The following is a 25,062-nucleotide window of genomic DNA, read 5'->3' on the forward strand; positions in this document are numbered from 1 at the left end:
TCATGGCTACGAGTTTTTACTTTTCAAAGTTAGCAGTCAGTTAAATGTACATTATCAAAAAAAGGCCCAACTTTTTATCACTTATCCTCAATCTCCAGAAAACATACAAAAAGGACAAAACAGGACATTATAAAGCTGCACATTTTGTACCAGATACAATAATAAAATACACAATGCTACATTAAGTGGTTAAAAATACAAAGGGGAAAGAATATTGATTTTTTTAAAAACATCTTTAAAGAATATACAATGTTATTTTTTTAACTACTCGAGGATTTTAGTACAAAGTGCATTCTATATAACAAAGAAAGGAGGAGGAGAATCATTTTGCAACAGAGAAAACGGACACAACGGGAAAAAATAAAATGACGAACGTATTTCCAATAATACATGGAGGGGCGTGTGTGATGGCGCAAAAGCAGCAGGATCATCATTTGTACTTTGAAGGAAAGGTCCAAACTGAAGGCTATTTTTCTCAAAATGAAGTTAAGTACATTGATGTGTATATTAGCTATGGTCCCTTGCACACCGTCCACCTCCACCTCAGATTCTCCTCCTTTCCTTGCCTTAGAAAAAAAACAAAACAATCCACTCTAAAGTAAATCGCCTCCATCCATTTCCCATACAGTCACAACTGCATTCTGCTCCACAATGCATTGTCACCTCCTCCCCTAACCCCGTTCCCTGCGCATCACCCACGCAGCAGTAAAGTGCAGAGAATAACAAAAGGCTTTAAAAATAAAAAATAAAAGGAACAATACAAGATTGAAAATACCCCTACTGCAAAATCCTGAATCCCAGCAGTGAGCCTACAGAGATTGAATGATAGCAAATAATATTGCAGCAGTATTAAGACGCACAGAGATGGCAGGCTAATTGCAGGCCTGGCACTAAACTACTGAACTTAACCACTTCAGACTACCATCAGATTGACAGGATGGGTTATTTTATTCCTATTGTCCGCCCTCCTACCCATTTACTCCTCTAATGACACATTATTGGGACACATTGTAAAAGCAGCTTTGGGTAAGAGATCCAAACTGAGACCAATGCATGCACAATACGCTCTCAATGTATTATCAGTCTGAGGCGGCAAGAACCGGAAAAATTCAGACCAAACAAGCCCACGGCTTCTGCTCCTTAAAACACCAGACACACACCTTTTGGCCAACAGAAGAACCCCAGTTTCATGACATTTTCTGACCACTGCCTCTTATCCTGACATTTCCTATCATGTGCTGACAGTACATCAACAGTTGAAACCAGATGTTTACATACACAATATAAAAATGAGTTTTTACCCTCTCACCGTTAGACATTAAGTCAAACTAAGCTTTTACCATTTTAGGTAAATAATGATGGATTTCATTCATATGTTTTGAGTTTTTTAAACATCAGAAGTTTTACATTAAAATGACTATCCTTTTAAACTATTCAGGAAAGCCCAGATGCTTATTAAGAATCTGATTGATTAATTCTCAACACTAGAGTTAAATGGAGGCTTGCCTGTGGATGCATTTTAAGGCAACCCCTCAAAAACACAGCTTCCTTTTATGACACTATAGAAAATTTAAAGAAATCAGCAAGAGAGTTGTGGAGCTCCACTTGATTCACGTTTCCCAACTCCCTAAAGGTGTCAAGTTCATCTGTTCAAACAGCTTTATGCTAGTATAAACACCATGGAAATGTTCTGCCATCAAAGTGCTCAGAAGTCAGGTAGCTTCTATATATGACATGTGAGAATCAACCCAAAATTGTTGTTGAAACTGCTCAGAAACTTATCAATTTCTGAGCTAAAAGGCTACTCAGTGAAGAAGTCAAGTTCCAAACATTTTTCGAAACCTGTCTCGTTTAATAAAACCAAAATTCTAGCCCCAAAATGATCTTTGAATCATTTTCTGCAAAAAAAAAAAAAAAAGTAAAATAATGAAGCTTGCTAGCCAAAAAACTACAATCCCAACTGTGAAGTATGAGGGTGGCAGCATTATGTTGTACTTAACAAAATAGATGGGATCTTGAAGAAACATCATTATGTGAAAACACAGAGGCAGCATTTAATGACAGCTGGGAATTTAAAGGTTGAATTTAAACAGTTGTACCAACTGAGTAATGACCGTCAGCATCCAAAACAGCAATTAAGTTGCTAGAGGACGACAAATTGGGAGTTTTGGAGCGACCATTGTAAAGCTGTAATCTCAGGCCCACAAAACCCGTGGGAAGAGCTGAAAAGGTGACTGAGTAACAACTTCTGTCTGCCAAATTCCTACAATTCCACCAAATACTAAGGAGAACTATGTAAACATCTAAATTTGAAGAAATAATAAAAGAATCTCAAAGAATCCCCATTTAATTTTTCTAGTACTTCTTATACAGAAATAATTTTTATAATTGTAAATCTGATCTAAAAACAGGAAAAGTTTGTCAGAAGATGAGAAATAAAAATCATCCTTTTATTCAGTGTACGTAAAGATCTGCTGTTAACTGCATGTGACGGCTGTTCATTAGCTTAAAAACTAAGTAAATAATCTGAGAACATGAAACAAGAATGATCTATAAACCATCATTCGGCTTAGGCAACATTCAACAGGTTTACACATGCGCTGGCCTTTGTTGACCAAAGTTTGTCAGTACAGAAAATAAAATAAAATAAAATTAAAGTCTAGCCTCTACATTACACCACCCCACACCAAACCGTGGAATACAGGCTGAGGAATAATGCATAATATACTGTTAAGAGCTTCAATGAAAAAGGTCCCAGTTGTGTATACTGTGTGTGTGTGAGTGTGTGTGTCAGGCGACCTTTAACATGGTAACCCGTATTGTTTGAACAGCAGCAAAGGGAGGTGGGGATAAAAAATAAAATAGAGGACAAAAGCAGACAGGGCCACATGTCTGGCCCCTCACAGTGGCAGTATTATTCGACAGTCATTCATTTTCTAAAAGCAAACATTGACCAACAGTCCTGTAAGCTGAGGTTCTACTGGTCGCTGTAGGTAAATCAGTGACCGTGTGTATGCTTGAATGTGTGTGGGGTGTGTGTGTGTGTATGTGTGTGTGCCTGGGGCAGATCTCGTTTAATTAAAGTCATCTCGATCACAAAATATCAAGTCAAACATTTAATTTCACTGCAGAAAAGCCAGGCTGAAAGAACACAAATTTTTCCCCACACACACTAGATTAGGTTATGAAAATTGAACTAGAAAGCAAAATAAGGAGTTTTTACGTAATGGAATGAAAAGCACCATTTTTACGGATATAAATCTGAGACTTTGTCTAGATTCAATTTAATTTACACAGTAGTTAAAAACTAATCTCTCCCATCTCACTGTAACCTATGGCACTGCATTTTACTCTACTGCTGTTTGCCCCTGACTGACGGCCCTAAAGGGATAGTTCAAATGTTTTGAACTGAGGTTCTGTGAACTTATCAGTAATTGTTGCCTTAGCTGTAGCAGACAGATGCCATAGCATTGCGAGTTTGCAAAATAGTGAAGAAATAATTAGAGCGAAGGAAAACTACCAGACGAGGGGCTCTTTTAGTTGGTTTTAGTAATTACATTTGCAAGAAAATTTAGACCCAGTTGGCATTGTTTAAAATGGACGTTTAAAACAAACGAAACAAAAATATGGTCAATTTGTTGCTCTGATTTCACAAATGTGCAGTTTTACATAAATCCAAGTCTTAGTGTACCTTTCACACTGATGTTTACAGAAAATGAGAGCCTATCTGGTATCTGCATGCATGTCTAATATTAAATATATGTAAGAGTGCTATGTTGGAGACAATTGCATTACTTATCAAATTTAGAAAATCTTAAGATAACAGTTTTGGGGAGGGAGGGTCATTTTGTGAGCTAGTAAAATATTGCTCATCACTGGACGGTTACATTAGGGTTGTAATATTGACAGATTGTGTTTAACTGATCACAAGTCAACTCAAAATAATTTCCAAACAGCTAAATAGTGATACATCTGCAAAACTGACAGTCTAATGCAAAACGAAAATGCTTCGTTCTTGGCAGACGTTGAGCAGATCAGACAGTTGGAGATGATGAGGCAGCTGGAGAGCCTCAAATAATGCAATTTTGCACTATAACAGGGATGTTTTTCAGTTAAAAGACTAAAAGACAGAAGTATTCTGAAAGATACTTTTTCAGTTTGTTTAAAATAGCTAAAATCTGTGGTCTCCTCTTCTTAGCAGTTAGCCTAACTACCAACAAGGTAAGAAGAATGTTCATGTTTACACAAACTCATTCCAATATGACATCTGTCTACTACAGGTAGAGCATATACCTGTAGCTTATCCCACAGAACATTGATATAAAAATCTCAACTGTCCCTTTAACATTGGCCGCTGTACAGGAAAAAAAAGGCTCAGGTAGGCCCAGTTTCAACATTCATTAAACATTTTTTTGCCCATGAGGTTTCTGCACTACAGCTTGGAGAATAAGTACAATATTGCTATGGGGATGAGCGGCACAGGAAGCTCATGTCCTGACTAATGTATGACCTTGAGTCAAATTAACAAAATAAAAAGAAGAGGAAAGTTCAGTGAAACAAATCTTTGAGGATCCAGGGAGTCTAGGTATTATGGATTTTGAGTTCCATCAGCAGCTTTTATTTGTGATGAAAACCAGTTTCCACCCATTAAATGTGGAGAGAGATGTTCACACAGAGTCGTTTTCTGAAGAATAATTTCTAGCGATTGTAAAACCTTTGCCAGGTTGAACAGTTTTTTAAAGTGATGTCTCACTTAATGTGTGCACGGATGGTGCAACAGTTTGAATCCTTAATGTTTATGAGTTTAGATTAATTCTAGTCGAGCCACGTCTACGTAGGAAACCTGCATTGTCTGAAGGAACATGTATGCTCCTATTTCATCTCATCCTGCTGTCTGCAACAAACTCCTCTCTGCAGATCCGGCTTCCGGTTCCTGTGATTGAGAAACTGAGGCGGAGCTTTAAGAAGACAAGGTCTGGTTTGATGCTGCACAGGTTCAGTGGTGCTGTGGCGCTCCAGGACCCTTGTCAAGGGGAGCCATGTGGTGCAGGTAGCTGCTGTCTTCGTGCCCACAGTGGTTAAGTGGCTCGCTCTTGAAAAGAGCAGGAGGAGGTGGAAGGTGGGCGACAGGAGGGACAACCAGGTGGTGGTGGCTGTGAGGATTGGCCTGCTGCGGCGCATTGGAGAGATGATGATGAGAGGGCACTGAATGAAGCTGCACATGGGAGAACGCATGTCCGACGGAGCCCTGCTGCGGAACGGGCCCTCCGGTCGGGCCGAGGCCCACAGAAGCTGAAGTGGTGGCGGGGGTTGCCGCTGAGGGCCCGGGGACGGTGGTGGGAGAGGAAGAGGAGGAGGCGGGGGAGGAGAAGGCGTTGGCGAAGAGGCGGACAGGCACAGAGGAGCCGCTAGTCTGCAGGACCACGGGGCTGGTGACCCGGAAGCACTTCTCCTTGTGAGCTTTGAGCATGTTGGAGAATCGGAAGCGCTGGCCACAAACCTCGCAGGGGTACGGCTTCTCGCCCGTGTGCGTGCGGCGGTGGCGCTTCATGTTGGGCCGACTGGTGAAGCTCTTCCCGCAGATCTCACAAATGAAAGGCTTCTCTCCTGAAAGACAAACAGGCTGATTAATCAGAGTCAAATCATTTTAGGGCTATTTTAGTTATTGACTAATCTATCAACGATTATTGAAACTGCACATTCTATAGATTGTTAATTTAAGCCTTTAGGTAGTATTAGAAATGCATGAAAAAATGCATATAAAAAATTCTATTGATTTTTAAAAATAAATAAGAAAATCCTTTTATTTTCTAAAATGCACATAGCATTACTTTAGTGTATGCTTGATTATTTGTAGCAAAGGATGCATCTGCAGCTAAAAAAATACTTCTAACATCAATATATGAAAAGCTAAGCACTTTGAACTAGGTGACGCTATTTTTTGTACAATTTTGGCTTAATTACTCCTCTGAGAATGTTGCTTTTTCAGCAAGTGGTCTTTTTTGGAGTTTGTTTACTTCAGTTAACGATTAATCGATTAGTAAAAAAGTCTACGGTTATTTCAATAATCAATTCATCATCGCATCAGCCCTAAATCATCTGCTGTCAAATGTGCTGGTTACAGACTTTCAAACAACTGAAGCTTTTCACACAAAGTTTCCTTTTCAACTTCAGCTCTGAGAATGCAAATAAGCCTCCATCTTGAATCGAGGGTCTCTGCCGTCAACCCACCCACTCCCCAGGAAGCTATTACAATTCGCACTTCGAGGATGGGAGATGTGAAAGTGAACAACAGCAGTCCCGTTAGAATGCTGCTCTCATTAACCTCCCTCCACGGAGCCACTAAATGTGCCTGTTACCACCCACACAGCCATCTATTAACAGCCTGCTGAAGGGCTCTCCAAATGCCGGATTCTGGCACGTTCCACGCGAAGCTCCTCCACACCAACTGAATATCAAAAGGTGACAGCTGATGGGCCAGCGTTCTGTACCTGTTACATTTAATCATGGGAATTTACAAAAAAAGAACCAAAGTTTGGTTTATTACAGAGTAAGGCTGGGTGTGTCTCCTCCTGGATGAGGCTAAATTGGTCGGTAGCTGCAGGGATACGAGAGGGCAGCGTAATTACACATCACAAATATAACCTTGAGGGCCAACTGAGTGTGGCGTGTCCACCCACGGCTCAGGAAAAACAGCAGATGACGCGCAGGCATCAGTGCTCGGGCTGTTCTTAGAAAATTGGTGAAACATGAAAAAAAAACAAAAAAAACAGAGAAAGATGTACAGCTTCATGTGTCTGGGTAGTCATTACAAGCCACAATATATGCAGGGCTGTTCTTTGATGTAAAACATCCCCTCTCATTGCAAGAACGAAGCATAGAGGCAACACCCCATTTTGTTCCTTTTTTTAGAGTTTATGGTGCCTGGCGGGCGGCGAGGAGGGAAGACAAGAGCTTGGAAAACTTTGTAAATAACTCTAGCTGCATTAAGCTTTGCAAAAAAAGAAAAAGAGAGAAAAATAGAATAAAATCCACAAATAATCTAAATATTTAAATAAAATAAAAAACTAACATAAAATAATTTTTTAAAAAACTCAAATTTGACTTTGGTTACAGTTGAAATCCAATATTTATATACAATGTATAAAAACACACCCTCTTCCTCACCATTGGACATTAAATCAGATTAAATCCATCTCATTTTAGATCAGATAGAACATATAATTTAATACTACTACTTTATATTCATCTGTTCAAGTGATTCTGTACAAATATAAATGCCGTGGGAATGTCTGGTTCCAAAAAGAGAGAAAAATGTGTTTTGGTGTAAAATGTAGAAGACTGAAGATTTGGTTTGGCTAAGGCTCGTAAGACAAGGTGATTACGAAAACAGACTCACTCGGTGAGGAAGAAGCACAAGATAAAAAGGCGGATTAAAGTTTGCACAAAGCACAGACACCATCACAAAGCCCTGATCTCAGTCCTATAGAAAACCTGTGGGCTGAGCTAAGATGCGTGAGAAACCAGTGCCTCTGGTAAACTGGTTCTGTCAGTAGGAATGGGACAAAATTGGTATGGACACAAAAAACTTTGGACTTAAGTTTTCAATTGTGTGAAAATTTGGTTTAACCTTTTAAACAGCATTTAAAAGCCCCTTTCAGATAAGTTTGTTCAGTGATCTTAACATCTTCTTTGTCCATTGCAATCATCCTAGAGGTCAGCAGCACAGTGAACATGTGACCTCTGGTTAAAGCAATGTTTAAGGAATCAATTCCATTGATATTAGATTTTTTTTTTATTTGCAGCATTAAAGTACTAAAACATTAAATAAAAACAGGACATCTCCAGGAATATTTACCACTGTTGCTGAATGTTTTGGATGATATGTTCTCCTGCTTGATGGAGTCAATATGTCTGCTTTGTTTATTGTAATTGTCGATAATTACAACAAACAAAAGGTTTTGGTTCTGTTCAGATATTATTTGTTTACAGAACTGTGATGTGAAAAAAACTGTCATATTTCTCCTTTATCTGTGTGCAGCAAATAGCACCCAAAATGTTTTCTTAAATTTTGAATGTGTTGCACATTTAAGAGGTTTTGAGGGATATTTCTGTGTAAGAACATGAGTTCAGAAATGAAATACTTATTGATTTATTGATTTGAATTCAGCTTTTAATCTCATCCTAAACTTTGCCACACAGAGGTCATCCCTAGTACTATTATATTCTAATATATACAGCTCTGGAAAAAAAAAAATAAGAGACCACTGCACTAAACCCCACTGAAAACTTCATGGTTATTCCACCAAATATTGATTTCTCTTGAGTTAAAACATTAGTATTGTTGTTTCTAAGTGAATATGAACTTGTTTTCTTTGAAAGCACTGCATCTGTTTTGTTATTTTGACCATTTCTCATTTTCTGCAAATAAATACTCCATTTTTGCATGGAATTTCAGAGACATGTTGTTCATAGAATAAAAGAGCAATGTTCATTTTACTCAAACATATACCTATAAAAAGTAAAATCAGAGAAACTGATCATTTTAAGTGATCTCTTAATTTTTTTCAGAACTGTATGCGTGTGTCTGATACACAGCGAGAGCCTCAGTTCTCACCTGTGTGTGTTTTCATGTGCTCGTCAAAGTACTGCTTCATGTTGAAGTCCTTGCCACACCATTGGCACATGAACTGCTTGTGTCCAATGTGAATACTCATATGGGAGCGCAGCTGGTACTTGTACTGGAACCGTTCGTCGCAGTGCTGGAAAAGAAAGAGAGAGGCTTTTTTAGACATGTACCCACTAGGTCAACGCATGCACACATTCTCAGAAATCTAAACTGAACCCTTGTCACACGGTTCTGCAGTGGTTTTTTTCCCTGTGGTAATGTGCAGTAGATTTCTGCTTACTTCAGCATATTTAGCTTTCAGAACAAACTAATGTGAGAAGAGATTATCTCTTTTCCAAGAACTCAGTGGGCTCTGATTGGCCTCCCTCAAATGGCCTGAGAAGAGACTTCCTACCATCCAACATCAGCTCAGGTGAGAAAATCATGAAAAAAAAGCCACATATGTTCAGTCACTAAAAATAACCCTTGGTTGCAACACTTGTTACACACAGTGCATAGTTGCACTGAGGGTTTCTTGGTTCGATTTTTTTCCCCAAAGGTTAGATATTTATACTCTGTGCCACCACCTGACTAAATAGATGTCTTTGGTGAGAGAAAAAAAATGTAAGAAAGAATGTAAGGCCTACACATTACATAAACCTAATAGGCATGTAATAAAAACCTTAGTGTCTGGGATAGCTTCTAACATCTAATTAGAACAACTCCACCCATGAAACTGTTTTTAAGTGTGGTATAGTTAAAGGCCTAAAGCTGGAAGTAAGGACACCCTGTGAAGCATAAACAACCCTAGGAATACCGAGAGGGAAACTGACTGCATACTTTCCAAAGCAACAGAAGAAGTTTTGTTTTTTAGCTGGTCAGTCATGAGCATCGGGGTTTATAATGTTTGACATGATTTGGGTTCAACTCTGAGGACGCACTGTCTGCTGAATGTTAATGTGTGGAGATGAAAGAAAATATTAAATTAGTTGATTATATGCCGAAAGGCCAGGGTGTCCAAAGTGCAAACCTGACCGCAGTTTAATGTTTGTACAGTTTAATATATTTGGCCCAGCAGCTCAGGTGGTTGATGCAGATGGAAAGTTCATAATGATGAACTGAAATTATTATAACAGACAATTAGGTGCAAAACACAGTATTCATCTTTTAATCATTATGTTTTCTCTATAATTTCACTGTTAACAGAATCACAAATATCTAGCAATTTTTACTCAAATGTATTTAATTGATTTATTAAACTTTGCTAAATATAACAGGTGTGTTTTTTAAAAAAGAAGGAACCAAAGTTCTGTTCTTGTTACTGAGGAATAAACTTTTTGTCTGTAGGCCACAAAAATGGAAATTCTTCCAACTCCCTCCTCTGAAAGATTTGGAAACTGTACGCCTTTATTTTATTACGGTAAACCAACAAAACCTTGTTTATGTTCTGGATTTACAAAGATCTCGCACATTCCTTCCCCACAAAATTAACCATTTTATTTGTTTCACTAAAATTGCATTTTTATTTAATCTCTGACCAGATAAATTATATATATATATATATATATATATATATATATATATATATATATATATATATTTAAAATTATGTTTATATGGCTCACAAACCTTTTGACAATTTCAGCCCTTGTCATTAAAAGTTTGGAAACCACAGCATTAGGGGTGCGAACACACATGTTCTAAACTATATTTAAATTTCAAACCATTGCTCTAGTTTCTTATTGTTTTGTGCTCTTTGTAACGTGTTTATGTTTGCAATAATTCATGTTGTATGCAACTGTGTACCCTAGAACGCATTATGAAAGACAAAAAAAAGAACATTATGCAAAATACTGTTTAAAAGATTTCTTCACTTATAATGCCATATGGATTCTCACCCATTAACTCAGCTTTGCTGCTTTGAGTAGAAAACTAAATGAGAGCATCACAACGGGAAGAAATCAATTGCTCCCTCTTTGAAAGTTTAAAGGACTTTATATGGTTTATAAACTGTGTCTTCAAGATGTAAAAAAGAAAATATTAAATAGAATGTGAAAAAACATTGATTGCATTAATTTTAAAGCAACAGCATCTGGTCATCAGTCATTTTTATAGAGATGCTCTTTGCAGTTTATTTCAGAAAACAGCAGAGAGCGCCATAATGCACGTGCAAGTGCAGTAAAAAAGTATTTGCCACCTATAGATTTATTTTGTTTTGCTTTTTGTTACACTTAAATGTTTTACATCATCAAATAACTGTTAATGTTAGATTTTTTTATTTATTATGGCAAAAAAAGCAATTCAAACAAATGTGACCCTATGTGGAAAAAAGTAAATGTCCCCTAAACCAAATAAGCAGCAACAACTATTGTGTTTTTTAGATCACTGATAAATCTTGCATTACTATGGATGAGTAAATGCCCTAACATTCTTTGCATAATTGCTCACATTAAAGGGTTTTGTTAAATGCCATGTTACAAGTTCGGACCTTTACTAGGTCACTCCAAAATCTCACTATTCCCCCAGCCAATCAGAGGTGGACTTGGTGGTTTGGATATGCCACGTGACGAGGATCTGAAGTGTGCTGGAATTTAAATTAGTGTTCAGAGATATTCCTCCTTTGGCATTTTATACACCAGAGCAGAATTCTTGGGCCAGCAAGACAGTCCCAGACCATAACACTACCACCACCATGTGTGACTGAAAGCAAAATGTTCTTATTTCTGAAAGGTTGGGTTGTGTAACAGCAGAAGCAACAGAAGATTTGATGTTGTCCCATCAAATCTTTTGAGTCATCACTTTGTCAATTGCAAGACAGGCTTTTTTGGTCAGCAGTGGGTTTTCACTTTGGGTGCCATAGCAACCCAGCCTTTTTTCTGGTGTTGAAGGCCGACCTTAATTAAGGTAAATGAGGCCTGCAGGGGTTTTGCGACCTCCTGGATTAGTTGTTAATGCCTTGTTGGAGTAATTTTGGAAAGCTGGCCACTCTTAGGTAGGATCAGCACCACTTTGCGTTTTCCCCATTTGTGTACAACGGCTCTCACTGAGAGCCTGAGTGAGTCCTGCCTGAGTCCTAAAGCCTTTTGTGACCTGTTTTTCAGATTGAAACATGCGAGTGACTTTTTTCCCCTAACAAACTCTCTTCATACCGAGGCAAGAAGTGTTGCTTTTTCCTACTTCATATTGCATGGAAGTTCTATTTAAGTAATTGATTGATTCTACAAATCAGGTAGAGATTGGGTTTGGCTATTGAGAAAATCAAATAAACACAGCTTTCCTTAAAATCTAGGAAACCAGAATTAAATCTGATTTAATAAGATTGGGAGGTGAGAGGAAACGGACTGTGTAATGGGAGCAAATACCGTTTCACAGCATGGTGGTATTTTCTGCAAACTAAGACTTTTCGTAGTCTAAAGAAAGTCCTCTTCTTATCAAACATTCAGTATTTATCTGTAGGGCTGAGGAAAAGAAATGTTGCACAAAATAAAGGGAAATAACTCTTTGGAATTGAAAAGTTCACTCAACAAATGCATCATGACGCCATCTGTTGGAATATCTCTGAAAAGCAGAAGGAGTGTAATTTCTGCTGTGATGAAAAGGATACGTTAATGTTGCAAGGCGTGACTGTCGCCACAAAATCACAGAAAGATCCCAGAGGACCGCGATTCAGAGACTTGATAAAAGGGGAAATAAAGGTAATTGAAAGTCACACAGAGGACAGCTGACATTCAGAAGCGCTTTTGCCTGTTGTCATTTGCACTGCAGAAAGATTTAATTACAAACTGCAAACATAACCTGTTCTTTATTACCCTGTCAAAGATAAATTAAGAAACAAATCCGGGCTTTAATATCTGTTATTTTCTCTGCTTTAATACAAATATTGAGATATGCTGCTTGTGTTGGAAAACATTTAATAATGTTTCCATGTTATTAATGATATCTTGGTCTAGAATTGCATTTGTATCTTCTAATGAGTTTCTGCATTTACCATCAAGCATGTAATAAGTTGTGTCTCTTATTACATGCAAACAAGCAATAACCTGCTGAGTGTAATTCATGTAACCATAACTACAATAACCTGTTGGGCAGATATCTTTATGGTATGCCTATAACTCACCTAATTACATTTCCTTATTCTGTATTTCTTGTGAACATAGAACATATTTACTGTACTTTTGGACCCAACTCTCCATTTATAAAGCACAAATTCCCCTCATTATGGAACAACAGTAAATATTAGAGGCAATTAATGCATTTCTGTTTTACGGCAATGTTAAAACAGCATCTTACCTCACAGCGGAAAGGTTTCTCCCCAGAGTGCTGGAGCGAGTGAACTTTTAAAGACATGCTGCGTTTAAACGACTTCCCACACGTCTCACAGGTGAAAGGCATGTCCTTAGTGTGAGCTGGAGATGAAGGGAGATAATTAAAGCTATTTTAGGGGTTCCAATAATATTGATAAACATGTTGTCAGAGCTGACCCCTTGAAACATTATGCAAATAATTATAAGGCCCAACTCACCAACCATGTGCTTCCGGACGTGGGCCATTGTGTAGAACTTCTTCTCACAGATTTCGCATGAGAACTTCTTCTCTGCATAGCCGTGAACAATCTTAATGTGCTCATGCAGCGACCACAACTTCTTAAAAGACTTGTTGCAGGAGACACACTGTGGAAAACCAGAGCAGACATATTTATTAGGATGGAATAAAGTGTTGAGGTTTCTTATCAGTAGGTACAACTTTCTGAAAGTCCATTAGCTCCCTCTGCTGGGGAAAAAGTGTAACATCAGGGTAAACGTCTGATTAATCTGGGAAATTATTTCTATTTGAGGCAAGTGATTGCAGCAATTAGCAATAATAAGTGTCTAACTTGGTGCACAAGAAAATATTGCATCCAAAATCTAAAAAATTCCCAATTTGGTTACACAGTAACAAATTCATATATTTGTTCAATTTTAATAGCATTAAATAATCATATTACTTAGTTTCACTTTTTATTCCAAATCTTGTTTTATAAGTGATTTTTCCCTATTATTTTCTAATTTTTTCCATATCATGGAATATTATTATTTACATTATTATGAAATATTATTCACATTTTGCCATTGTTTCCATATTTTGTATATATGTAGTCTTTTTTTAATTAATGTATGTTTTTTTTTATCATACATTGATGTTCTCCCTGTAATATTTTCTCTTTTTCCCTCTCTCCTATTTTCTCCTTTGTTTATTTATTTACAAGGTTTTTATTTTCTTTGTGTTTTCTTTTGATTTTCCTTCTGACTATGAAATGGAAATTGGAAAAAACAGTGAGAGGAGGGGGACTGACTGCAGGACATGAGATTTGAAACTGGGTCATTTCTACCTTATGGGTAGTGGAGAAAATAAATTCCAACTTCTGCACTAAACTTCTGTTTTAAAACTTATCAATGGCATAGAATAATCAATGCACCTGAGGAAAAGACCTGGTTTGAACGACTCAAAAGTTAAAAAACTTTATGGCATTCATGTTAATCATGATATGTAAACATCTACAACTAATTTATTCAAAAATATTACTTAGCCATAAAACAAAGCTGCTTCTCTAACAGCTGCCATCTTTCAGGCTGCAAAGCTTAGCACAGAAAAACTCCCACAACATGCAGGAGAAATGTCAAAAAAACACAACTAATTAATGGTATGGCTTTGGTCTAATCAAAATTACAGACTTTCTCAATTAATCTGAGGAGCTCTTAAACACCTTAATGTTATGCTGGCTTGAAAAGGGAGTTTTTTTCTCCTCTTATAAAAAGGTGAGTTTTTCTTTTCTTCCATAAAACTGCTAAGATTCAATGGAAACAGTTGCATGCAACACATGATTTCCTCTCAGGCTTGACTCTATTTAGCTCATTTTGAGCTCTGAAACTCCACTCACATGCACTTATGTAACACAGAAATGAGTTTATGAAGTCTTTCCATTGAAGACACACTAAAAATACACAAACTAAAAAGTGTTTAAAACTAATTTGATGTATTTTGGTAACATTAACAGAAACTATGGAGGTAGAAAGAAACTAAACTTTAGAGATTTAAAGCTACAGACTTTTCTAGGGGGATGTATGTTTAGACTAGATGAGAAAAATCTTCAATATAACCGTTTCCTGCTTCAGAGAGAAATGACAGCAGTTTTATAAATGGTGCTTTTAAAGATAACTTTACATCCTCACAGCGTGGCATTGTTAGTAGAAATCTGAGCAGCTGTTCAGATACCCTGTGGTCTAAAATAACTTGAAAATGCAAATCAAAGTCAGCAAAAATCGGGTGAATTCAAGCGATCAAAACAGCTGCGAGTCCCTCAGGAATTCAAAAGCTGAACCTCCCCATTCAGTGTCAGGAAACTAAAGCCACAACAGAACAGCAGATAAGGATACAGGCTTACAGGAGCTGTGCTGCAAATATGCAAGCATGTGTTTTTAAACTATATCTGGACTCCAAGAGCACCAGATAATCGAAAGATTTGCTACAGTAAAGCTACCAATGCATGTATAAATGTTTAATGCAGATGGGTCGAATTCACATCAGTCATTTAAACTTGGAAAATGTGGACTGCCTCAGCGTTTGCATGTGTGCATACTGTATTTTCTATAAAAATCTAAAACCAACTACAAAACCTTCAGTCAAAAAAAACCAACAACTTGATGATCCCGCTAACAGACTGGTTTCGGCAGATTGTTGTATGATGACTGGAATACCGAGGATCATAAACTACTGGATTTGTCAAACACCTAAAGCCAACTGAACGCACTGAACTCTTGTACAAACTCTGACGAGGGGGGACAGTTTTGCCAGAGGGAGTCATTTGGTTCAAAGGAGCTTCAAAACTCACAAACAATATTTATCAGCAAATAAAACAGGAACACTCATTTCGCCACAAAATTACTAACTTCACAATGAATAATTGTCAAGATTGTAATGCAGAAATACTACCAAAGACGTCTCAATGACGCTAAACAAGCGAGGAAAAAAATCTTGTTCCTTCAAATATTCTCTAAGAGCATTTGGATTAAAGCAAGAGCAGATAATGTTCATGAAGCCTCTTGGTCATGTTTTAATGGATTCATCTGGGAATGAAAAAGACATTCCCAGATAAAAGTTGAGGTTGATGCCCTATAAAAGTACAAACTGCCTTCCAATAAGTCTCGTTTGTGAGATTAAAAGCACCTTTTGAAAAGAACCTTTAGACGGGTTTTAAATATACTTTTCATTAAAACCACATTTCTGCATTAAAAATGTTTATTGATCTAATGTAATATTCTAGCCCTAAATGTTGTGTTTTTGTTCTGTGTTTATGCAGAAAAACCAGCATAACTAAAAGAAATAAAGTCTTGAAAACACCAACTTGTGTGTTATTAAACTGCACAATGTTTTAGTGGATTACTAATGATGATAGTTTCCTGGTATTCCTCTAGAAAGAACAGACCAATTCTTCTCAATAAAACATCCAGTGCAGTGATGCCAAAATTAATTTGAGATTCATTATGTTGCTCCTCTTGATCATTCCAGAATCTGTATGAACCTGAAGCGTGGCCCATTTGCCAACTATAATATAGTCTACTACTCTTATTATATCAATCAACCAAAACAGCAAGCATTCTTTTTTCAAGTCAAGAAATTCTAAACTACAAGAGAGAATTATGAAAGGATAACTGGCTGACTGCAACTGAGATTGAGTCAGTTCCTCTTACACTTGCCTCAACAGATTTTGGTGCCCAGATCTTGCCTAACGTCTTGGGTACAATCTGGCAATAAAATGAATAAATAAAAATCATGTAGCAACTTCTCTGCTTTAGTGGAATGCAGCCTTTGTTTACAGTTTCAGGTAACAAAAGGCAGCTATAGTCTAAATTTAAAATGTGTGCATCTGAAGAAATCAGAATCAAAAAGTTTTCTGGTTTCAGCAATTCTTTGCAAGTATTACAATACATACAGAAATGGAAAAGTAACAAATATTAAAAAGTTGCACATCAACCACTTTGTTCTGTGAGAGAGCAAAATCATGTAAAGAAAAAGAAACTTGTATTGTGTAAAAAACCCCCCCAAAAAACAGGTAAGGTTGTTGTAAACCACTGTTGTTAAACAGTGGTTTAACAACAGTTGCTTTGATCCATCTGTGTTGTAGATCATAAGACTCCCTCAAACTCTTGAATGGGTTCTGCTTCACAACTCAGCAGGCTGCAGTTTCACCTGTTCTATTTTCATAACCACACTTTAATTTCCTTCCACTGAGCTTCCAATTATTATTCTAAAATACAGCAATTTGGGAACAGCCACATTCATTTGCAGTTACCTTTTGCGGCTTAACCTCCTTATGAAGAATGTTAATGACTTTCAGCTGGACAGCAGCATGATTTCAATAGTCACAACTTATCATTTCTATTATTAAAATACATTTGTATCATTCTTATGTTTTGTTAAAAGACTTAATTTTGGGTTAGTATTATTTACTGGGATACACCTGCGTCTGATTAACTGTGGTTTGTTATCATTTCAAACACCAGACCTGCACCACCTCAATCTTTAATTGCAGGTTAAATAAAAACTAATGAATGAAGTCAGATTTACCTGGATGTTCTTCTCGCAGTCAGTCTGCTGATGCAGTGCCAACTCGCTCTCCAGGACGAACTTCTTGCCGCATTTGTCGCAGATTTGCATCCGCCTGTGTGTGACGTTCATGTGCTTCTCCAGGTACCAGCGTGTGTTGAACACCCGGGGACACTTCTCGCACGCCAGCATCTCCTTCTCCTCCTCCAGCTCTGCCTTCTCGCCCGTCTTCTCTGTACCTGCGGAAGACGGGGTCGACCTGCCCGACCTGCGCTTGCTTTTTGGAGGCTCCATGCGCCTCCGCCGCCCCCTGGTGGTCATTCCTGCTGTGGCGGCGCTCAGGGCCATTCGGAGGCTTTTCCTCTTTGGCGGGCTGGCTGATGAAGAACTTTGTCTGGTTCTTCTCGACCGCGTCGTTTGACTCTCCATCGCTTCGTCCTCTTCGTCTTCCTCCTCTTCCTCGTCATGGCTCTCCTCCTCTTCTTCCTCCTCTTCTTCTTCTTCTTCCTCCTCATCATCCTCATCACTTCCTCCTCTTTCTGAGTCATCTGCTGCAGTTCCAGTTTTGTTGTCACCCTTGGATACGTGAAGCGTCTGGTTGTTCAGATTCACCTCGACGATGATCTGCTCACGTTTGAAGCCCTCTTCACTCTCCTCCTCCTCCTCCTCTTCTTCCTCATCATCTTCATCAACCTCAGTGTCATCAGAGGATTCCTGGTTTCCCGTTTCGGACTCCTGCGACCCCGCCTCCTGCGCTCCCTCTCTGAAGTACTGCTGATGCTGCTGTGAAGTCACATGCTGAGGCGGCACCTGACCCATGTTTTGGTCCGTCCCAGCCGTCTTGGCTGACATCTTGTTGTCTACCAACACAGAATAAGGCTTTCCACTCACCTCCCTCCTGTGAACCTTTCCCGTCAGAACCAAATCCGGGTTATTAGAGTGATAATAGTTCTGGGACACAGGCGTCCTACGTGCCTCCTCCTGTGACATCCCGCCCAGGCTGGGGATGGAAACCTCCTCTTTCAGGCTCTGGCAGGATTTCATGAAGAAGTGATGATGGGATTATATCAGGTGTGAGCACAAGGTAATATAAAAGAGAAAAGACTATGTTGCAAAAAAAGACTAGCCTAACCTAGCCTAGCCTGCAAGGAGGGGTAGGGGGCCAATCCCCCACCCTCCTTCTTCTGAGGAGATAGGAAGGAGGGGACGAGGTGTGAGACGATCAACCTGATTCAAAAAGAGCGTCCATTCTGTCCGGAGAAGGACACGCAGTTGGTAAGACATTAAAACTGTCCCAAAGTTTGTTCCATATAGTTGGGAAACAAAATCTGATTACAAAATCTCAGCGTCAGTTTTTCAAGGTCTTTCGGGTCCAGAGCAAGCGAAGGTGAGCCGGAGACTGCTCACCTGTCAGCACCTCCACGTCTCACTCGAAGCTCCATTTAACTGCAAGACAGAGAAAAAGAAGACACAAAGAGGCTTACAGATGAGATTAAAGACGATGTTCTTCCGCTCGCTTTGAAAAAACGGTGAGATTGCGACCTGAAACTGCAGGCATGTCGAGCTTGAAGCAGCGAGTGTCACATTTACCCACAGACGTTTGTCTTAGTGCCGAGTGTGGGAGCTGAAACCACAGGTTTCACGAATGACTGCGAGTAAAATTCAAATTTAAAAACTGTGCAGCCCGAATGTCTCTCTCGACCACAACTGAAAGATCTCATCAATTTTAACGTACAGATACATTTCTAAAGTGACACGCAGCTAGAGAACTCGCTTAACTGAAAACAGAAACTTTATTCCAAATGTACAATGAAAAACTTAAAAACTTTTAAGCAAGGTCAAAAACCACGGAGCGCACTCCTGCAGCAGTAGTAAAGCAGAAAACCTCGAAACAAACCGAAGCGGAGCATGCAAAAGCAAAAATCCAACCACTGTCCTTTAGCTTTTATCTAAAGTTGGACTGCAACCAAAGTAAAAATCAATTCACAACAATGTTAATGCCTCTCCGAAACAAGAAGCTCACCTGAAACGGCAAGAAACGCTGAAAAACATCAAGGTGTTCTTTCGCCTTAAGCAGCACATGTAAACGCAGCTCCCATTGACTGCTAGAAAGCGTAGTGTAACCACAGCTCTGGAGCTTCTATTGCAAACACAACCACAGGAAATTGTATGTCAACCTGTCAGTGAAACTTATCTGCTATACTTGTAACCTAAAGTGTGATTATCTTGTTTATAAACAAGTCACACACCGAAAAAGATGTATATATTTTCATGCTTGTTTTAGACTTGACTTTGAATCATGGATATACTAAAAGTTGGAAGGTTGCACATTCGTACTGAGGCGTCTCCAGGTTGACAGTTGGGTGACCTCAAAAAGCCTTTACCAGTAATTCTGAGTATGCATCGAGGCGGTTTCTTTTGCTAGAAAAAACCTCCTATAGCACCATACACACAAATCAGCATCTCCTTTCTTGGAGACAGAAAATATCGCCTCTATCTTCACAAACATCTTGCACTTATGCACTCTTGGCTTAAAATAAACGCCCAACTGGCTACAGAAGAAAAACAATGAAGTAATGCTGCCATATATACCATATATATATATATATATATATATATATATATATATATATACATATATAATGTGATTTGTATTTAATTTTAAATCAGATTTTGAAATCACAGTTTGTAAAATGCCACAAAATGAACCCTGGTTGTGCAACAGTAAATTTGTTGCTAAGAATTTGAATTAAATATTACAAGGCCACTTATTTTCCATTTATTTTTCTTGTCTTTGACCTGTTTTTGTCAGGATATCTTTTGTAGTTTGCTAGTGAAGTACTTGTAGTAAACTGATTCGGTGATTAACGTTTTGTGGATGCTATAATCCAATTCCATAATGACAACTACAATACTGTGAAAAGGCATTTGCACCCTTGCACATTTCTTTATCATATGTTTAACATTGAAATACTGGGGAAAAAAAACTAAAAAACTGTTTTGAATTATGATTTTATTAATAAAGTGAAAATGCCATCCAATCTAACATGACCCCATATAAAAATAAATCTAATTGCCAACAAAACCTAACAAGTGTTTGTTATACTTAAAAAAACAGTCTTATACATCTCTGTGTGGGAATTTTGGCACACTGTTTATTGCAGAATTGTTTTTATTCAGAAATTTTGAATTGTTTTAAAGCATTACATCTAGATTTGACTAATTCACTCCAAAAAACTTTTGTTCTTTGATCCAATCAGAGGTGATCTCGCTAGAATCCTAGGGGTCATTGCCCTGCTCCATAAGCTTCCCAGATTGTCCTTCAGGTTTTTCTACTGCAGAGCAGTTTTCATAGATCCAAATGAAGGAAGTCATCCAGGTCCTGAAGCAGCAAATCAGCCTCAGACCTTCACATGGCAACACTGTGTCAACATGATGTTCTTTTTATGAAATGCTCCGTTTGTTTTACGACAAATGTAACGGGTTGTACTTCTTCGAAAATGTTCCTCTTTTGACCACAGAAAATTTACTCAAAGGTTTGAGGGAGCATCAAGATATGTCGCAACATGTATAATAGGCCTTTATGTTATTTTATAGTTTTTTCTTTTCTTTGAACTCTCCACTGGATGGCATTTTTTGCCTAGGCTTTTTCTTATTTACAAATCATGAACTCTGATCTTAATTGAGGGAAATAAAGTCTGCAGTGCTTCAGTGTGTTATGCTAGTTTCTTCTGTTACCTCCTGGATAAATTAATAAGTCAAAGTTTCCTGTGTGCTCTGTGGTTTTTGGCCTCACCGACTCATTGAGTCCTCATTTCTAACCCTGTATTTGTGGATCATAACACTGACTTCTGCCTATTCTGCTGGAAAAGGCTTTATTATGGACAAACTCACCTAATGCTTGAAGAGATGGTGAGTTTCCTTGGTGTAAGGAGACCTAATACTTTATATTTATATTAAATAAAAATGATCCGACATTCGAGTCTTGAGGAACCTACCTCATGTTTATTCACTCAAATTTATAATCGCCAAATTATAGAAAGCATCATCAATTTATCAATTATGTTTTCATTAAATAAATAAAAAATCTATACTACTTTCGAGTGTATTAGTCACAATGTTCAATTTATTTGGTTGTAATTCAGACAAAAAAAAAGACGTTTCTGATCTAAGGAAATGCCACCATAATCAAATATACGTGTTCATTTACCCACACTTACTACATACTTTGCTTCCTTCAATAATCATTCTGCACTTCATTAGTAATACTTAGATGCAGTTATATTTGCTTTGCTTTGTTTTTATACTTGAATCTTACCAAATAATTAAAAATATATGATGAGAAATAGCAGAGGACATAAAACTGCTAGAAGAAGTAACTACCTAAACCAGTTCAGCCAAACTTTGCAATTACAAACGTAAGCAACGCAGGAGCATAAGACACCTGCCTTCCTGTGCATGCCGACTCTGATCCCCTCTGAGAATCGGACAGCATTTCTCAGAGCATTAAAACCGCAGAGGGGAGGGGAGCTCAGCACTGACAGAGCAACTCGCCTCACATGGTCGTCCCAGACACACAACCGAACAGATTATCCCATGTCTACATGACAGAGAAGCATAAACTGCATGCAAAACGGCAGCCTGACATACTTGACTTAAAAGTCGAGTCAGGTGGTTTTCTTCTCTGTCAAGCGTATGTGGTCCAAAACAATAAACCAAACTTATTTGATTTGGTACCAACTGCATAAAACCGTTGAAAACCCCAAAACAATAATCAAATGAATTTTTAAGTGCAAACAAACAAGCAGTAAACTTGAGTGGCTGCATAAAAGGCTTCCACTCAGTAATGATGAGTCATTTCTGAGTTTCACTCGCTGTGAAATACTGAAGTCCTTTGATGTGGGAATCATGTAGAGCTCAATATTAACTGAGATTAGATTACACAACCTGTCAGATCTTAAGATCCTACCTATGCAAATGACAAGTATAATGATAAGTGTTTTTTCCCCCCCAACTTCGACAATTTTGAAAACAAGTTTATTGGAAGGAAAGAAAATCAAGCATATTTGTATGTATCACTGACATTTTTACTCATCCAAAGCACAGAGGAAGTGAAGTTGCTTTCTCTCTAAAAAGTCAAATTAAAAGTTTTCCTCGATCAGCTATTGGGAGGCATTCTGAGAACCAAGCAGAAAACTTTTTTTGTGCATAGGTAAAGCCACAAAACCAGTCATGTACCGGATAGATGCTACTGTGGCTAAAGATCTGTATGACACAGGATGGGAGTGTTACTGCAAAGCAACTGTACCAAACAAACAATGCTGCACATACTGAAAAGTGCTTAGCCAAAATGCCTGTGACACAGATGAGATCTCCGCAGTTCAAATATGCCACGCTTTACTCTCCAATGCAAAGCTGCTGAAATCCATGCACCCTCTCAAGTCTAGACTTTAATGAGCTTTCTCCTCTTGCAGCTTGTAAAGGTTCACATTCCTCACGCTGTCCAAACTCATAAGACCTTAACCAGCTCACTGCGCAGTGCACTGCAGGGATGCTTCATGCCTCTGTAGGTATGTGGCCATCAAACCCCAGAATCGGGTCATGGAGCAATGCTCTGATTTTGCAGTCTGCTTCAAATCTTTTGGTTGAACTTAATGAAAAGTAGAAGGGGGGAAAGTAATCTCAGCTTTTGCTGCACAGACTGAGACATTTCCAAATTTGACAGAAACCAATGGTGTCAGATCTTATCCCCAGTTAACTAATAAAATTGAATATGTATGCATTTTTTAAGAAGATGAAAACTATAACTGCACAAAGGGTTAAAACCTAAAAGGCAACACTGCTCAGCGAATAGCAGAAACCCTGTACAGGCCCGGGCAACTTATGCTACTTAGCCCGCTAGCTAAAGTCTGCAGTTACTAACCTTACCTGTACATGACAAGCTAACTTTGCTACATTAGCTGAATATGCTCCTTTTAGGTAAATGTATCTGCAGAATAATCTCAAAACCTTAAGTTTTATCTCACGTTTTGCTTACATGCATTACCCCAAAACAAACACACGCACTTTCACTTTTTTTTAACCCCAAGCCGCCCAGAATGTTGCTAGTTAGCTTAAAGCTAGCATCAACGTTAAAGTTTTTAGCACAAACGTTACACTTTATGTCTGTGTTGCACATTGAAGATAATAAATGGCAGCTATCGGGCCCGTGTCGAGCTAAAGCCAATGTCACGCTTTGTTTTCACAGTATCTCCCTCTCGTTGTAAGCTGCAGTCCTAACAAACAAAAAAAAAAGCTGTGGTAAACCCACTCCACTCGACACTGTCACAAAGTCAGTGTTCATAGACAGTTTTTACCGTAGCTTCGGCCACCGGCTTCCGGAAACCCGTGTGCGCTTCCCCTGGCAGCTGTCCTGGATGTCAGTCCCGTAGGTGCCGAAAATCCACTAAAACAGCGACATTTTGCGGTCGCTTCACTGGCTTACCTCCGTCTAAAGAGAGCGAGAGCGACCTCCTTCTTGCGTTCGTGCAATCAGAGCTGCACAGATTCAGCAGGGTTGCTTGCCCTCCCTCTATCTATCTATGTACATTCGTGGATGTGCACACAGAACGGGTAATGCCAGCTTCTGTTATGTGTGCAAAAAAAGACGGGAGGATATTTTTTTATTAATGTACGTTACACCGGTTGCGGGGATACCTGCGCACCGGAGTCCTCAGCCCCGCTACGTGGCCCCAGCAGAGCTCTTAGTTTACGGCGCCGCCGTCCTCCCGCGCTCATCCCAGGCATTTAGGCCGCTGTCTGGGCGCAGGCGCGCCCCACGGTGTCTCGATTCTGTTGGTCTTCCCTGGAAGCTAGAGACTGTTCAGGGCGCGCACACAATGGGAGAAACCATACAGGAATCTGTATTTTCCTTCTGGTTCTAAAATTGTACTATTTTACTAAGTTCACCTTATCTGCTCTCTGGGAGTTTATTTTAATAACTCTATTCATATACAATTTAATTATCTCAAGGCACCTTGCAGGAAAACCAAGGAACAAATGTAAAGAAATACATTTCTTTAAATCTAAGCACAAAATAAATAAACGTTGAATTTTTTTTCTGTGTATTTTCTCTTTCTTTATCTTTACAGAACTGCAGTGGCAATTTCAGCACTAATTTAAAAGAGAAAACTATTTCTTCACATCACTGGTTTTCAGGAAGTTGTTCCAGGAACTGAAGAGCTTAGAAACTGAAGACTTTGTCAACTATTCTTGGAACACTGGCTAGAATATTTTGGAGAACTGTAGGTGTCAAGATGGTTCACATTACCTTTATTCTGGCAATGTTTTTTTTCTAAGATGGTAATACAATGTTTTAGAAATAGACAGGATGTCAAAACTTGATAGTGGTTTTAATCACGACTCTTAATTGTTTACCTTGCTTTTGGATCCAATAACAACTCTTATGGAGCCACTGATGTAAGACCGTAGTAGACTTTGGCCAGTGACAACACTGAACTTTACATAAATTATATCGAAATGCCCCAAAATCAAAGCTAAACACATCATATAGGTACTGAATAAAAGCGGTTCAAGGATAAAGCCATGAGGGCCCTCCACATGTAATATTTGGTTATTCAGATGTAGAAAACATAATAGTTGTTAGGCCAATTAATATCTGGACCAATCTCAAAAATATACCCCATCAGTATGTTATTAGCTGTGTTACAGACCGATTTATTAATACCAAGGGGATACATTAGAAAAAATTCCTTTTTTTCCACCAGTTCAAAGGTTATGAAGCTTGAAAGAGTCTGTAATCAGAAGTAACCTAACCTGCTGTTCTGGAATAGAACAGCAACGAAATCTGAAATCACACATGGCATAATCAC

General features: G+C 38.5%; 1 protein-coding gene across 5 annotated transcripts; it reads right to left on the reverse strand.

The window, feature by feature from the left end:
* Window positions 1–23,975, reverse strand: znf652 (zinc finger protein 652). 5 transcript variants are annotated; one of them, XM_023348832.1, is made up of 7 exons: window positions 23,548–23,975; window positions 18,324–18,637; window positions 17,213–18,220; window positions 13,131–13,278; window positions 12,899–13,014; window positions 8,618–8,762; window positions 1–5,607 (listed from the first exon to the last, which is right to left on the reverse strand). In XM_023348832.1, exons 3-7 carry the CDS (start codon window positions 18,179–18,181, stop codon window positions 4,997–4,999), a joined length of 1,989 nt encoding a protein of 662 aa, XP_023204600.1. In that variant the 5' UTR covers window positions 18,182–18,220; window positions 18,324–18,637; window positions 23,548–23,975; the 3' UTR covers window positions 1–4,996. The 5 variants fall into 5 exon arrangements, with proteins under 5 accessions (XP_023204600.1, XP_023204597.1, XP_023204596.1 ...); XM_023348829.1 differs by having other exon boundaries at window positions 17,213–18,637; window positions 23,676–23,975; XM_023348828.1 differs by having other exon boundaries at window positions 17,213–18,637.
* Window positions 23,976–25,062: the final 1,087 nt, after the last annotated feature.

Source organism: Xiphophorus maculatus, chromosome 16 (assembly GCF_002775205.1).
Source record: "Xiphophorus maculatus strain JP 163 A chromosome 16, X_maculatus-5.0-male, whole genome shotgun sequence".
Taxonomy (NCBI): domain Eukaryota; kingdom Metazoa; phylum Chordata; class Actinopteri; order Cyprinodontiformes; family Poeciliidae; genus Xiphophorus; species Xiphophorus maculatus.

Bases quoted from the DNA above. Each gene is read 5' to 3' on its own strand.
- znf652 (XM_023348829.1), bottom strand. From the start codon at position 18,235: ATGAAATCCTGCCAGAGCCTGAAAGAGGAGGTTTCCATCCCCAGCCTG. The intron at 13,279-17,212 runs GTAAATCTGACT...GGTTTTCCACAG, and splicing joins ACTGCGAGAAGAACATCCAG to TGTGTCTCCTGCAACAAGTC. The intron at 8,763-12,898 runs GTAAGATGCTGT...TTTCTTTTCCAG, and splicing joins AGAAACCTTTCCGCTGTGAG to CACTGCGACGAACGGTTCCA.